Raw genomic sequence first — 16,794 nt, forward strand, 5'->3', positions numbered from 1 at the left:
AGAGTACCCAACAAGCCCTGATCACTTATTGTAAAGAGTAGAGTTGCAAGAAACGTTTGTAAAAATCTCTAACGGCCGCTAAGGATGAGTTACTACGAGAGACCCTAGGGGATTTTGGGGTTGTTGCTGTCGCCTAATAAGACAAACCTGCGAGGTAATGCTCCGCCTCACCGTGCCAGCATTTGCGTCGCAGTTCGCCCCGCGCTACCCTCGACCTCCGTCTCCAACAGCTCCCGCCGCTGGATTCGCTCCCATCGCCCACCGCCATCCTAACCCGGCTTTGCTGGGGAGCTCACCGTCACACCCCCGCCTCCTCCACCACCCACCTGATAATCCTCTAACACCCGCGACTGGCGGCACCTGCCACCTCACCCAATCCTTAGCCCACCGGCTATTAAGCGCCGCCCCGCCCTGCAACCCACCTCTGCCGCCGACCTTCCCTTCTTCCCCTTTTATCCCTTTTATAAGATCGGGAGCTAATGGAGCTCCCCGACAACCCCGCTAGGATCCTAACCTAGCGGTGCAGCGGCGCCGCCAGCGAGCGGAGGTGGAAGAAGGCAGAGGAGGTAATGACGCTAACAAGCGGGATTCACGCATATGCGGTTATCTATCGCATATGCGATATATAGTATCCATATATAGTATCCATGGGGTGTTGTGAGTTGTGACTACCTCTCCCTACTGGCATCGGCGCACTGTACCGTCGAGATTGGGCATGTACCCATGCCTACCGGTCGAATGTTGCCGAGGCATCCGAGGGCCGCCTCGGGCGCCGTCGGGAAGATACAGAATGTCAGCATGCGAGGAAGCGAGAAGGAATTCCACCATGTCGATCGGTTGCCGGCCTCGGCGAACTCTCTCGCTTCTTCCGCTGCTGGCTGGCGCCCGTTGTCCGGCTGTGTCGCCACCGGCTCGCCGTGCGCGTTGATGATGGACAGGCCCAACCCTACTATGGTGTCCGAGCGTGGGCCTTACAGTTACAGACGAGGGTCTAGCAGCCTTTGGGCCTTTTGTCTCCGTCCGCTCGTTGGGCCCAGTTTCACACAAAGCGCTCGGGCTGAATTTGGCCCTGCAATGTGTTTTCATTCTTCTTTGGGGGTTCCAGTGTAAGAGGATGCATGTAAACTAACTTTACATATAATAATTTCTTTTGCAAAGTTGTTAGACATTCGTGTTTTTTATCATATCCTAAGTTCCAGTCCACTGCTCCCGAATCCAGATACGTTCACCAGTCGCCACTAAATTTCTGCCACAATAAGGTGAAAATACGAGGTTGCTGCGAGGTACCAAGCCTTTGCAAAAAAAGGCCACTCCATTGACTTTGGCAAAATATTCGGAAGTCACGTCATCTATCTCTATTGATATCGGGCCGGCAGGTCCCTCATCACCTGCCAATTGCCATCTATCGACACGAGCAGCTTTACATGCGAGGTTGCTCGATTCATGGTGAACTTCTCTTTGCCCCGGACCGGGACCACACGCCGGCGAGCGTGACCCTCCGATTCAAAACTTCCCTCCAAATGTGGCAACACCGTGCCAAATGGGCGTGCAGGGGCCTGTATGGCCAATCCGGGGTTTCTTTCCTTTCTACGCGGTGAGCAGACGCCAACTGGGCCGCCACCAGCAGGCGGCAGTAGTAGGAGTAATCAATGTTTTTTTGCGGCAGCAGACTAGCAGTGGCGGCGTATCTGCGTGCAAAACCCCCGTCTCTGGCGTTTAATTCGAGGCAAATGCTGCGAGATCGATGAGGCGAACGTCCACATCGGCCGTCGGCGACCGGATTATCTACTGACTGAACCGGTGTCTTGTTCCTCGTATCCCCCTCTCGTCTTCCCCTTGTCTCCTGCGAAACCGAGCGTCGAGCGCGTTCAGACGGCGGGGCGGCGGCTCGGCGTCTGGGATGCCCCGGCGTGTGGGGAATTCTATCGGCTTCGGAACCGGAACGATGGGGACGGTGCGCTTCGTCTTCGTCCTGCTCGCCTTCTTGTGCTGTTCTTCCTCCCGATTTGCAGGTGACCTTTCTTCTTCTTCTTGCGCGTTTCAATCGTTCGCTGTTGTTATCGAGAAATGGCCGGCCGAATCGTGGTTGCTTATTGTTTGATCGCGTTGAATCAGGTGCCTATGACCCGCTGGATCCGAACGGGGACATCACGATCAACTGGGATTTCCAGAGCCTCGACGTCAAGGACGCGAACCCGTACACGGTACGCATGCGTGCTTGCGAGTAGTGAGTTTTTGCCACAGCCATTTTTACCGCCTGCGGAAATCTTCCGGCTGATGCACCCGAAGAAAAGATTCAAATCTCTCTGCTTTTCCCATGTTTGATGTTTCAAGTTGCCATTTCCCCCCTTTGCTCGCGGTGATTTTTTTTTAATCTGTCCGTGCATAGATTTCCTGAGCGAATTAAGGGAACCGTTCGATTTGCTCTGGCGCGCAGGTCATGGTGAGCATCCACAACAACCAGCTGTACCGCCACATCGAGCGGCCGGGGTGGCGGCTGAGCTGGAACTGGGCCGGCAAGGAGGTGATCTGGGGCACGTGGGGCGCGGAGGCGACGGAGCAGGGCGACTGCTCCCGCTTCGGCGGCGGCAACCGCCCGCATTGCTGCCAGAAGCGGCCCGTCATGGTGGACCTGCCGCCCGGCACGCCGTACAACCAGCAGGTCGACAACTGCTGCCGCGGCGGCGTGCTGTCGTCCCTCACCCAGAGCAACCGGACGTCCGTCGCCGCGTTCCAGATGACCGTCGGCGAGTACGCCGCCGCCAAGGACGGCGGCGGCAAGGAACCCGAGATGCCGTGGGGCTTCGACGTCGGCGTGCCTGGGTACTCCTGCAGCAACGCCACCAAGGTACCCCCTACCAGGAGCAAGGTCGACAAGAACCGCCACGTCCAAGTGCTCCGTAAGACCTGTTTTGTCTTGGTTACTGAGATCGTGTGCCGTGTTTCCGTGCATCCGTTACCGTGCTCCGCTGCCGCACCTGACCTGGTACATTGTTTGTTGCTGCCGTGACAGTGACGTGGCAGGTGACCTGCTCGTACTCGCAGTACCGGGAGTCGGGGGCGCAGTCGTGCTGCGTCTCCCTGTCGACGTTCTACAACAGCGACATCGTGTCGTGCCCGCGCTGCAGCTGCGGCTGCCAAGGCACCCCGACGTCGCCGCGGTGCGTAGCCGGCGGCGAACCGGGGACGCTGGCGCTGCCGGCGGGCGGCGGCGACGACGACGAGCCGGCCGCGCCGCTCGTCCGGTGCTCCGAGCACATGTGCCCGATCCGGGTGCACTGGCACGTGAAGGTGAACTACCGGAAGTACTGGCGGGTGAAGATGACGGTGAGCAACTACAACCTGGTGAGGAACTACAGCGACTGGAACCTGGTGCTTCAGCACCCCAACCTGCGCAGCCTGACGCAGCTGTTCAGCTTCAACTACAAGCCCCTCGTTGAGTACGGCACCTTCAGTAAGTTGCTCAAATCGCAGCACAAATCTGAAGCAAAAATCGGAGTCCGAGAAGAAAATTGATGCGAGGCTTGTGGGGTTTTGCCATTTGGTTCTTGCAGACGACACGGGGATGTTCTGGGGGATACGGTTCTACAACGAGATGCTGCTGCAGGACGGGAACGTGCAGACGGAGATGATACTGGAGAAGAACGAGGGCGAGTTCACCTTCTCGGGGGGCTGGGCGTTCCCGAGGAGGGTCTACTTCGACGGCCACGAGTGCGTCATGCCGCCGGCGGACCAGTACCCCGCTCTGCCCAACGGAGCCTCGGCGGCGCGGCGGCGGTCGCTGCTCGCCGGCCCTTCCTTGCTGCTGCTATCTTTCTTAGCTTTGTTGGTGTAGGATTATTTTTACCCCGTGTAAAAGGGGAACATATCCCATTTGCACATCTTCTCCCGGATAGAAGGTCACGAGAGAGAAACGAGTGCAAAATCAGGCTTGTGGTAGTGGCTCAGGAAGCAAAAGGTAGTGCCATTAGCTGCACTGCAACTAGCGATGATTGGGAAATCTGAACCTGACGAATCAACCATGCACAATTGCACGACACAAAGACAGAAAGCTTTTACAGGCCGCGAACGTTTTGCTATTGGCCCAGAGTTTTCCCTTCGACCAAGATGGACATCAGCCCAATAAGGTTTACCTAGGCCCAGTACTGGCCTGTTTTGTTTTTCCGGCCCAGTGTGCTGCTGTTTCTTCACAAGCTCACTCTTGTAGTTCAAAAAAAAAAAATTGGCTGAGTGGTCTAAAACTAATTCCTGTGTAAAAACAAAACGTGGTAAAAATGGCTGCCGGTTCTGAGTTCTCAGAGCAAGTATATTGGTGTCGTCTAATAGACGGTCTCATGTATTGACACGTAATCTTGAGACGATTTAACAGGCAACCTGTATAATGGGTTGTCCTATAAGTTGTCTGGTAGTGGTATATAATTCCTTAATTTGTGCATAAGAAAAATAAAATATTATGTTGCATTGCATCAATAACTCGTACAATGGTTGTTAAGTTGTCTCGTAGTCCTACAATTTAGCTCATGAGGTGGTTGTTTCGCGAAGCAACGACCTCTTTCTCTCTCCTCGCTCCCTCTCCTCCACATCATAAAAAATCCTACGTGGCACTGCATAAGACGATCTATGAGACCACTGATGTGTAGCAATGTACTTGCCCTTACCGTCGATGGTTGGTCTATAAGACAAGATGGCGAATTCCATAAGACAGCTGTGCGAGCGCCGGAAAAGAAGAATACGCAGTATATTTTTGTTCACAAAATCAGCTCAAAACCCACGAGTAAATTAAGCAAACAACACGACTGTTGTACACTGTTTACTTAGTGTATTACTACAAGTAACAAACAAATCAGAGACATTTTAGTTCAAATTCCTTCTCACTTCAAACTTCTACTCCATCCCAAATTGTAAGCCATTCCAAAAATCTTGAAGAGTCAAAGTATCTCAAGTTTGACCAAATTTATATGATAATATAATAATATTTATGATGTCAACTAAGTATCATTAGATTCTCATCAATTATATTTTCATAGTATACCTATTTGATGTCATAAATCTTTATAATTTTTTCTATAATTTTAGTTAAACTTGAGATGCTTTGACTCTCTAAGATTCTTGGAATGACTTATAATTTGGAATGGAGACAGTACGTAGTATGGATCGTATCCGACTAATGCGCTGCTAAACATTATTGCAAATTAGTATTTTTACGGTTTGTCTCACTAGAAGGAAATCCCAGATCGGGTGCAGGCAGCACATATGCTACTTTGCTCTCACAATAACATAATTACTGCATACTACTATTCTTTATTCGCTTATATTCCTTCATTCACCATCAGTTTATTGGCTCCAATCCCTGTTCAATTTATCGGGCTGATAATGGAATCGAGCTCATCTCCTGAGGCCGAGGAAGGAGAGCACGAAGGCGAAGTAGTTGAAGCGGTAGAGGTGGCGCATGAGGGTGACCTTCCTCTCGTCCCACGGCGGGTACCTGAGCGCGAGCTCGATGAGGTAGCCCCGCTTCATGATCGCCTTCTTGTGGCTGAACATCTCGAACGAGTACTTGCCGTGGTACTGCCCGAACCCGCTCTGCCCCACGCCGCCGAAGGGCAACCCGTCGATCGCGTACTGCACCACGGCGTCGTTGAAGGTGACGGTCCCGGACGACGTCTCGTCCACGATCCGGCGCCGCAGCGCCGCGTCCCGGGTGAAGGCGTAGATGGCGAGCGGCTTCGGCCTTGCCTTCACGAACGCGATGCTGTCCTCGATCTTCTTCACCTGCGGGTAGTCAACACAACCGGGGAAGCAGCGTTTCAGTTCACCGGAGCAAAAGATGGCAGCTGCTGCGACAGCGTTGTTCATGAACGTACCGTGATGATGGGGAGCAGGGGGCCGAATATCTCCTCGGTCATGATTGCGGAGTCCAGCGGTGGGTTCAGCAGTATCGTGGGCTCAATGTACCTACAGGGACAGTTTCGTCAGGAGATCAGGTCACCCTGTGCAGTTGGGAAATCATTCAGTGTTGACAAGAAAGAACTCACAAGTTCTTGGCGTCCATGGAGCCGCCGTGCAGGATGGACGGCGCCACGGCCCTGTCCTTGAGAAGGCTGCTCAGCCTCTCGAAGTTGCGCTCGTTGACGATCCGCGCCATGTGGTCCGCCTCCTGGAAAAACCTCTTGAGCGTCGACTTGAGCATCTTGATCTTCAGAGGAAGCAAAACCAGATACGAGTGTCAGGCTCCATGCGATCCACCCGGACGTAATACGACGCAGATGTTGGTGGGTTGGGTTGGTTCATCAGAATTCTGCCGCACCAGGACGGGCGCGAAGCGCTCCTCGACGAGCACGTAGTCGATGGCGATGCAGGCCTGGCCGGCGCAGGACGACCACTTGCCGCCGATGATGCGGTTCACCGAGACCTGCAGGTCCCGCCCGCCGGGCATCGCGTCGAAGATGCAGGGGCACTTGCCACCCAGCTCCAGCGCCACGGGCGTCAGGTGCCTCGATGCCGCCGCCATCACGGAGCGCGCGATGCGCGGGCTCCCTGTCCGTCGTCGGGCAACCAGGAAAACACAGCGCGCACGTGTGAACGTCCGTTTCGCGCGGCAGCAGATACATCATGTACCATGCGCGCGCGGGGCTTACCGGTGAAGAGGACCTTGTCCCAGCGGTGCTCCATGAGCTGCTCCCCGACCTCGGGGCCACCCTGGACGACCTTCACCGCCGAGGGGTCCACGTACCTGCCGATGTTATCGGCGAGGAACTTGGCGGTGCACGGCGAGAGCTCCGACGGCTTCAGCGCCACGGCGTTCCCGGCCGCGATGGCCCCGATCAGCGGCTCCAGCGACAGGCCTGCGCGTGGAACGACCAACGACTGAGAGTACGATGCAACCGTACTTGCGAAACCAACCGTGCCCCGATCTCATCTACCGTAGTGGCAGAGCACCGGTACCACGTCCCTTGCATTTACGAGTTTACGACTGGCTTTAGTGGCTTGCTGCGGGCCTGCGGCGTAGTAAAATGACGAGCTGGGTTACCGGCAGGGCGGCGATTTTAGCCCACGCGAGGTGAACAGGTGAGCAGACAGCCAGGCAGGGTACGACGCCATCATCTCGAACGGAAGGGCACCCACATGACCACATGCCGCGTCCACGTGGACCGCCGGCCGGGCGCGCACAGACACAGCACAGGACAGCACGGCAGTGACGGCACGCACGCTAGTGCATGCTGAACGAAGACGAACTAGCCCCATGCCCCTGAAAATCTCAGGCACACTCTGAACCCGTTGCTCTGTGCATGCTACTGTTTCAGCGATTGTATCATTGGAACGACGGGGATCGCCCCCACACCACGGAGGCGCGCACATGGAGCCGACCGAGAGTCTGAAGGCGGGTGCCGGTGCCCCTGCCCCAAATCTGGTACAAATAAAACTACCGATTCCTGGTCCTGCTACTGCTCTGTATCGGGCTCTTGACTGTGCTTTGTTATTGCGTCAAGTACGATAGTTCGATTCAAACGTTTTTAACGTGCCAGTAGGCAGTAACAAGTCACCGAATGACCAACCAGACCGCCCCATTAATCCCGACAGCTCCAGCCTTGTGAACTAGTGAAGCGAAAGCGATGGCTTTTGGCAGTGCTACCTCGTCATAGGCCTTGTTTAGTTTCAAATTTGGGAGTGACAAAATTAGCATTTTACCATAAATGCATAACTGTAGCATTTCGTTTGTATTTGTAAATTATTATTCAAACATTGACTAACTAGGCTCAAAAGATTCGTCTCGCAAAGTACAACAAAACTGTGCAATTAGTTTTTAATTTCATCTACATTTACTACTCCATGTATATACCGCAAGTTTAACGTGATGGGGAATCTTCTTTTTGCATAGTGTCAAAGTTGGGAGTTTGAAGCTAACTAAACATGGTCATAATTAACTTGTACTCTACCAGAGTACCAGTGACAGGCTGATTAGTACCCGATGGACAGTTCGACTGTTGACGGGGACGTGCGTGTACGTGCGCGTGATTTCTCAGCCATTGGACGGAGGCCAGGCTGGGAGAAATGGCCCCACTACAGCGCCCAGGGCATCAAAACTGATACAGCGAGATACTGCATCATCAGTCGATGTCGGCAGGGCCCGTGATCCCCACTCTCGGACGTGTCTGTGACTGTGCGAGCGCTTTGAACGCCACCAAACCTATTGACTCCAAGTCTCCAAACAAAACAAAGACAGGTAGAGCAGCAGTAGGATGAGTACATGACTACAGCGCAGAGAGCAGTAGTTGGAGCACAACTACGATAGTACGTAGCGGTAGGCGACATACAGGCTGCAAAAGGCGATGTAACGTGTCGGAGGCGTGCCATACTATACTAGGTGAAGCCGGTGACATCTCGATTGCAAGGTTTGCTATCACGAATGCAAGTCTGCGATTTTTGTACGAACAGATGGAGAGAGCGAAATCAAAGAGGTGTGGATGTTGTTGATACCCAATGGGACGTTCCAGCAGGAGAAGATGAGGACGACCCCGAGCGGCTCCGGCACCAGCTGCGCGGTCGCCGGCCACGCGACTAGCGGCACCCACACCTGCATATACACACAAGCGTCAGAGAAGTGAACGGCAGCCGCAGCTCGATCCATCGATTTCAATTAGACGAAGCAAAGTTTCGCGGCTTACCCTCTCCGGAGCCGTCCATTTGCCGAGCTGCTGCAGCGCGCCGTTGGCGGACTTGTTGAGCAGCCCGACCTGACAAAAACCGAGCCGACAACCAAAGGTGAGGAATCGAAGATGAAGCAAAAAAAGGCGCCATGGCACGCACGCACGCACGCAGAAGAAGAAGAAAGTGAGACGATGGGTGGATGGCGATGCGGGGCCGACCTCGTCCCTGTACGCCTCGGCGTGGTGCTTGCCGAGGTCCTTGTGGAGCGCCTGGAACGCCTCCACCTCCTTCTCCTTGAGCAGCCGGAGGAGGCCACGGAGCTGGGACTGCCGCCACGCCAGGCTCCGGGTCCTGCCGCCCTCGTAGGCCTCCCGCAGCTCGCGCACCGTCTCGCCCAGCCGCGCCCCGGCCTCGGTGCCCATGCCCTCCCCTCCAGCGGCTGCTCGGCTCGACGAGCTCACTCCAAAGATAGAGCTCGACCGGTGGTGGCGCACACGGAACACTGGGCTGCTCCGCCCCGGGTGGCCTATTTATTGCAACTGGCTCGCACCTGCGCTCTGACAGAACGCTTCAATGTTCCTCCCGCCGTGGCAGTAGCTTTTCCTTTACTTCCTGCACGAGAGGGAGAGAGATGAGCATGAACGTGCCTTGAATGCATGTACCGGGGGTGGTTTGCTGGAATTATCATCCTTCAATGCGACAATCACAGCAACAGTATGGGTTCGATTCATTCCTCAGACAAAAGAAACATTAGTGGCATCTTGACGGGATAGTCGCCGTGCACGCGCTGTGTTAGCGCTCCAAACAAACAAAACGTGAGGCGCGACGTCCGGCGTCCGGGCAGGTAGCCTGGCCGTACCGTGATCGCCGTCCCTCGCGGCGAACTGATGGAGACCCTGTCGATGGATTCCTCTCCGGCCGCGAATCGGCCGTGGTGATCTCAACTGCCGGCCTGGGTTCGCCGATGGCAGAGTTGACTCCTCTGAGTTGGTGTCGCATCAACTTTGGGATGTGCGCCCGTGTCCGTCGTGGAGTTGACACGCGATCTGCCTCTCGGTTTCACATGTTTTCTGTGCTGCAACCTGCAAGAGTGAAGTTTCAAAAAAAAAAAAAAACTGCAAGTGTGGGCATCCAGTGTTTGGATTGGCCGATCGGATTGCGGCGGGGTAACTTGGGTTGGTTGCGGTTAGTGGTTGCTCTTCTCTGCTTCCTGCTCAGAAATTCCAAGGTGTGCGCGCGTGTACGACGAGTAGGTGCAGCAGCGTGTGCGGCGTGCCCGGCATGGCTGCTACCTGCTAGCCACCACCGGTAGTAGTACGGGGAGCTCACCGTTTGTCGTCAACGAGACGGGCCGAGGCACCAAGCACGGCCCGTTCGGGTGTCTGCTGGCGTGAGCTCTTATCTGGGTGGGGACGTACGTCCCATTCTCATTTCGATGAACCGAGCTCAATCCCGACCGGCGACCGATCAGTCCGATCTGCACGGACCACATGTTAATACGATCAGGCAATGGCGCCTGGTATTTATGTAATGAATCGACGAAAAATGAACAGCACATACGCTCCTTGCAAATGTGGTTAACCTTAGTCACGCCGTCCGACCTGCATTCATGCAGATCACTTGTTGTAATATACGTAGTAGTAGATTTGTTGTACCATAGTTTTTTTAAGACTTGGATAGCACGTTTTTCATTAAGAAGAAGAGAAATACAATGATGCAATTTTGAGGAGAGACCCTAAAACGTGGAGTTACAAGAACCAGCACGTGCGACTTACAACAGAAAAAAGAAACTACAGCACCACCACCACACTGAACACGACCTAAGACTATTGAATCCTGCGGGAGATAAGGACACTATGAACACACGCACATCACCGATTGCCTAACAACCCGGAGCTAGTGGAGGTAGAGTGAGAATGTCATGCAGGATGATGCCTCCAAGGGGGGAGCAACGCCAACGCCGCCATCGCCCGTCTGTCCACGGAGGAGCAGACCAAGTCTTCACCTGGCAAAACCAAATAGATTTGGTGGCCGCAACAATGCCCCCAGCGAGGTGAGCTACGTTAAGAAACACAACCGGTGTCGACACCGACAAATGCCAGGCAAAGCTTTCGCTAAAGACCCCAAAACCCACTCCACGTGGCCGACCGCCAAGGCCTGGATGAGAGCCAAATCGATGGGATGGAAGCAAGCAATCCACGACGACGTCGATGGAGAACATCCGTAGGCTAGCGACCAGCATCATGATGACCGAAAGACGTCCAGGGGCGACCACGACGACCAAAAGATGACCACGGGGGGAGGGGGGAGCCGAGGGCCCCAGCAACACTCGACGATGATGATTAGAGACGACCCGTGGTAGCGGTAGCCGCCGTGGGGTGGCGGCGACCATGGGCAGGACGAAGAGCCATCCTCCCATCCCTACTAGCGAAGAAGACTGGCTGGAGGAGGCATGGCCCTACCGAAGAGGGCAGCTACATGGTCATCCCCAAAGCAGTTGAAGCACAGGCCGACGAGGTTAGCCGGCACCGAACAGCGGGGGTAGGCCGGAGAGTGCATCCTTGGACGTGTCAGTGACATCCCAACCTTGCCGGGGGGGAGGGGGGGTAGCATGGTGACCCGGCTCGTAAAGACGCGACCTTGGATGTGCCGACGACATCCTGACCCACGGGCGGCCTCGACGGCGGGGAGGAGGCCCAAACCGGCCGTGCGCCGACGGCAGGAATAGTAGGGGCCGCCACCGCACCGGAGTAGGAGGGCTCGGGGAAGCACGGATTTGGGTGCGCCCCATGCGTGGCCATAGCAGACCCATTGCCTCGACGCCAGGAAGCCCCGGGCAGCGAACGGAGAGCGCCGTCCATGCCGCGGGCGCCCTGTCGGGTGGCGGCACCACGAGCAGCACCGCGAGGATGGGTGCGGTGGGAGGTCGGGTCAAACCCTAGATCTGGGTGGGCCCACCCCCACGCCAAGCGCTGCCTCCGCCTCCAACACTAGTTGGCTGCGGCAGCAGCCAGGGCATGCTCGCCTGCACCGGTGCCACGCGTCCCATCGACCGGAGGCGCCGTCCTCGGGCCCTGCGCCGCCACCTTCGCCCAGGCGCCGTTGGGCGGTAGCGGGCTCCAGGGTCGGGCTCGGCCATGCTAAGCCCGCCCACCCCATCAGTCGAGGGTGCGACCTCCTCACCCGGCGCCGCCGCCGTAAGCCCCGTGACGTTGGGGAGCGACCTTGTGGAGCAACCAGAGAACGACCTTGGTGTGGTGGGGTGAAGGGAGGGGGGAGGGAAGGGGAGGAGGGAAGGACGTGTGCGGCCGCTGGCTTCAACGCTGCCGCTGGCTGGCCTGGGGTGCCTTTGGCGGCGCGGGATGGAGCCCCTGGGTCGCCCTCACGCGAGAGCGACTCGAGGCAGGAAGCTCAATAGTCCTCACTGTACCGTAGTAGGTATTAATATATATTTTTTTTAAAAAAACTTGATCGAAGGTAGAGTTGGACACTTGGACTTAAGACAAAGCTAAAGCAAACAATAGACATATGTGATTATTCTTTTATTCAAATATAAGCTAAAAGTATTTCCATAATAATTGTTACATTTCTTGTAAATTCAAAGTGAGAAGATTATAATTGACTGTAACCCGCATCCTATTCAACCTATATAGTTACAAATCACTATTTCCTTAAAAAAATATGATGTTAATTATCTAGAGGCAAGGAAAACAATACTTGACGTGTAATCATGTGCACGAGGACATATATCGTGCATCTTAGATTGAGATCTTCTTAGATACTTGTGGCATCGATGAGGTAACCATGGAAGTCGCTGCAGCATGGCGGTATGCTAACTCTTACCTGACAGTGTTTGTCACGGTGCTTGCTGAAATAGTTTTCTGTCACCAACAACTACCTCAACGATGGAGCAAACAGTGCCAGCAACCTCATGTTCAAACCTCTATCCGTCTACACCGTGCTCTCCATGGTACTCACTGGCTCCAAGAGCAGCATCCATAGCGAGCTCCTCATCATCCTTGGCAAGAGGTGTCACGTGTCTAGATGGGCTCGTCGAGAACGCAAGTGGCACAATGCATCACACCCTAGCCATTGGTTTCAACCAAACCAGAAACCAAACAGTGGAGAGATAAAATACTACTCAACAAAGGCTTAGATACCTACATGGCTTTTTAGATCGAAAAAGAATTGATATCCTACAGTGGAGGTACATCCCTAAGTTAAGAAGGTCAACGACCTTTTCTCTTGACTTTTTTATCCTTAACTACGTACTAACAATATACTAAAAATATGCTTTACAAATGGGTCTGGTATATAGACTTATTCAACTTGGAGATTTCTAGCTTGATCACGCCATTCACCACACATTCGCTTGGTCTACCTTCTACGGTCCAGTTACCTTGCGTCCACTGGAGGTGCCAATCACCAAAGTAGGCAAGCATCAGAGGTGCCCATCACCGAAGGTGGCCCGCATCGGAGGTGGATGTTTGTTTTGCTGGTATCTCGTTACATCAGCTTCAATTCTATACCTCATTACCAGAATTCTAGCTTATGATCTATGCTCGGAGGTGTTAGGAGGTCTCCACCACCACCCGCATCGCCGTTGCTTGCTTCATAGGCTTAACGAGCACCATTGATTTCCTCCTAAGGATCATTACATAGTTTGATCTATTATATAGCATTGCAATTTTATTGGGAGATCTTGCTAGTGCAGGACAGGGAAACAATGAAGCATATTAATAGACTAGCATAAATGCCCGTACGTTGCTACGATTTCTTATCTGCTGTCTAGTTGTCATCCTCTAGCTCCTAGTTTGATTGTTTCACTTCCTAATCTGGTTTAGGATGTTTCATAATATTTGTATACATATCTCATAATAATAAGCGGACAACTCCTTTGAATCCTACATGGCCTATTTGAACGGTGGAATCTCAATTTTTATACATATGTAATGTGTCCTATATCTAGTTCAAACATGCATTAAAACTTCTGGTAAGATTCAGTACTAATGCAACTCCTGTCTTAACTTTTATGAATATGCAAGTTTTTATGAACATAAGAGATTGTCCACAAAACTTTCAACCTATAAAAAGAAAAAAATTGTAAGGCTAAAATAAATGTTCAATCCTTGATTATAATATACTCAACAATTCATGCCTGAGTGTATACACCCTTACAACCTAACATCATGGCCTAGTTGCTCCAAGAAATATGAGCAATCAACCAATGCAAGTATCCTTCTACAATTTGCTCCTCATAATATAGTCAATGATGACCAAATGTTCTACCTACAAATTAATCTTCAGATTCAGATAGTAAAGGTATAGCAGTCGACCTACTATCTTGCGGCTGAAAATTTCAAAATATAAGGACAAATCATATTTAAGATTTGATTGTCCATCAGTTGGGCTCAAATCCTTCATAAAAAAAAACATGATTATTGTTAGGCATCTGAGAGAGGGCGTTGTAGTAAGATGAACAAAAGTTGTAGAAGAGAAGGCATTGCACTTGAGTGACCATGAAGTGTGCCCCCAAGAAGTACCACAGTATCCGAGTGACCAATGATAAAGTCCTCAATCATATTACAAAATAAGTGGAGCAAGAAGATCCCTCTTATCATTAATTTACCTCTCTCATCTATAATTCTTGCGACTTAAAAAGTACCCATGCAGATCAGCAGCGACGTGCTCCAGTGGATTTTTCCTCGTCATCCTACGCATATGGTTCCCAGTTGTATATTGCCCTCTTGGTGATGTAGCAGTGGGTAGTGGAGCTTCTTGCTGAGGCCGAAGCGGTAGCCCTTCTGGCAGGTGGCGGTGAGTGTTGCTGACGAAGATGACATCAACTAGCGTTGCCTCTTGTTGAGGACTATTGCTGGGCATGCGAGCGAATCCACACTGGTGGGTGGTGGCATACATCACTATGGCCATGCGAGATCTGCTACAAATCATAAGGGAGCTCCTCCACCACTATGCTATGCCTGCGATGCCTCCCCTATCGACCATACATGCCCGGACCTACTGGAGGATCTGTACGAACCCACTCAAGGGGACTTACTCGAGATGAATCAGGACATGAAGACTACGCTATTGGTAAACGTAGATTACATGGAACTCCTAGAGGGCTAGTCGGAATACAAGGAAACTACTCTACCAAGTTAGAAAAGGACTCTATAGTCTTGTTCGACTAGTTCTCTTCTACTCAAAGCTATCCTGTAACCCTGCTCCCTGGATATATAAGGGCGGGCAGGGACCCCCTCAAAATAGGTTCAATCAAATCCAAGCATACAACACACAAGACGTAGGGTATTATGTGATCTAGCGGTCCGAACCTATCTAAATCGTGTTCCTACGTCACCATCGACTTCTTGAATTTGGTGACACCCACCAACCAAAACACTATCTCGGGTACTCCCTTGATAGGTTGCCAAGTAGAGGGAGTCGCTAAAATTCTCCGCGAGAGATCGATGGCTTCAGTCATCGTCAAGCCTGCATTCATGTTCGAAGCGGGCACAACGTTTGTTTTCGGCTCTTGGCTTTGCATCGCTGATGGCATTGGAGGTTTCCAACGCTGCGTTATCGAAGAACCAGAGAAGAATCATCTCGGTGGAAACTCTCGTCGACAGGAGGAGGAAGATTTCATCAAGAAATTCGAATTTTTCGATCTCAACAACACCGAGTTCGATTACAACTCGGACTCGACTACAACCCGGACTAGTCCGTACGAGCAAGCAATTTAGCCATCATGTGGACTGGATACAACTTCAAATCAATTCCCGCTCGGACTCCAAAACACGGCCACGATTTATCAAAAAACTCCATCCAAAGTCTAGTCCGGACTAGAGTCAATTGAAGACTGCAACTCTGACTCGAACTCTTTTGAAGAACTCCCCTTATCAGGCTCGCAACAAGGCTTGGTAATCACATCAACACCCCAAGATAGATTCATCTACTAGCTGGGCATGAAGCCATCATTGCTTGCCCAAGACAACGAATCACGCCTCATTGCACACTTGGATATCCTCCCATACCAAGAGGGTACTCTACTTTCACCGATCAATGAAGATGATGGCTCCACTGAAGTCATAAGATCCAGTTCTAGAAGCTACTCTCCGGATACAGAACTCTTTGTTTTGGTTTCGCCAATTGATGGAACAGGAACCAGCGACCACCACCAAAGAACTCCTCGTCAGGAATGCCAAATGGAAGAAGTCTTCCAAGATGAACTATCAGCCAATGCCCTGGAGGGCGAAACTAGCAGCTAGAAAACCCAAAGAAGAGCAAGAAACAATCAGAGGGCAACATCATCGACTTCTAGCCACAAGAATTCCCATTATGAACCTCGACAGAGCATTCGAAGCAGTTCAAACACGAGAACATAACACACCACTTGCCGCTATCGCTTGTATCGACCTCATCGCATGATCAATGCCTCCAAACAAATAGAACGATCTTCTGTTATATTTGGCAGAACACGCTTACAAACTCCTCGACAAAGAAACATCAATCCCATCCGTACCTCATAACCCAAGTCATCATGAAGATAGCAAAGACAATGCAAGACTCTCAAACCAACAACATGAAGAACCAAGACAATATAGGGGTATACTCGAAGCTCCAAGATGAAACAGAGATGCAGCTGAGAGTAGTCGCACAGCCTCTGCGAAAGAACCACGCCACCGTAGAGCAAATCTGGAACCCTCGCACATCAGTGATCTTCAAGAAACATTAAACCACAATTGTGATGCTCGAGATATAATCAACAATCGCCGTTGCGAACGTGAAGCTGAGGGTGATGACAATGACCACTTTCCCGCTTTCACAAGATGCATCATGTAGACTACTCTCCCAGAGAAATTTAAACCAATGGGCATCACCAAATATGATGGCAAACAAGATTCAGTTCAGTGGCTCCGATGCGAAGGGATTAGCTTCAGGTTCCAGCAAAGGGTGACGGCAATGCGACGCGTCGCCACCGCGGGGAGTCTAAGCACCACCGCGGGGAGTCCAAGCGCCACCGCCGAGAAAGCCGCCAGTCCGCCCTCATCGGAAGCCACAACACCCCCATCCCCCACATGTGGTGGCGTAGCTGCGCCAGGACCACCCCTCGAGCTCGGCACCGGCCATGCCCGCGCTAGCCGTGCT

At 52.5% G+C, this 16,794-nt stretch overlaps 2 protein-coding genes across 2 annotated transcripts; one reads left to right on the top strand and one right to left on the bottom strand.

Annotated features, from left to right (window-relative positions):
• Nucleotides 1-1,424: 1,424 nt before the first annotated feature.
• On the top strand, nucleotides 1,425-4,006 carry LOC101782357 (COBRA-like protein 7). Its single transcript, XM_022828715.1, has 5 exons — nucleotides 1,425-2,012; nucleotides 2,116-2,204; nucleotides 2,438-2,900; nucleotides 3,014-3,454; nucleotides 3,555-4,006. The coding sequence occupies exons 1-5, from the start codon at nucleotides 1,901-1,903 to the stop codon at nucleotides 3,833-3,835; spliced, it is 1,386 nt and encodes a 461-aa protein (XP_022684450.1). The 5' UTR covers nucleotides 1,425-1,900; the 3' UTR covers nucleotides 3,836-4,006.
• Nucleotides 4,007-5,152: 1,146 nt separating this feature from the next.
• Nucleotides 5,153-9,229, bottom strand: LOC101782764 (aldehyde dehydrogenase family 3 member F1). The gene is made up of 8 exons (XM_004976343.4): nucleotides 8,868-9,229; nucleotides 8,667-8,735; nucleotides 8,479-8,575; nucleotides 6,639-6,845; nucleotides 6,308-6,537; nucleotides 6,036-6,196; nucleotides 5,865-5,955; nucleotides 5,153-5,772 (listed from the first exon to the last, which is right to left on the bottom strand). The coding sequence occupies exons 1-8, from the start codon at nucleotides 9,069-9,071 to the stop codon at nucleotides 5,386-5,388; spliced, it is 1,446 nt and encodes a 481-aa protein (XP_004976400.1). The 5' UTR covers nucleotides 9,072-9,229; the 3' UTR covers nucleotides 5,153-5,385.
• Between the last annotated feature and the right edge of the window lie 7,565 nt (nucleotides 9,230-16,794).

Source organism: Setaria italica, chromosome VII (assembly GCF_000263155.2).
Source record: "Setaria italica strain Yugu1 chromosome VII, Setaria_italica_v2.0, whole genome shotgun sequence".
Taxonomy (NCBI): Eukaryota; Viridiplantae; Streptophyta; class Magnoliopsida; order Poales; family Poaceae; genus Setaria; species Setaria italica.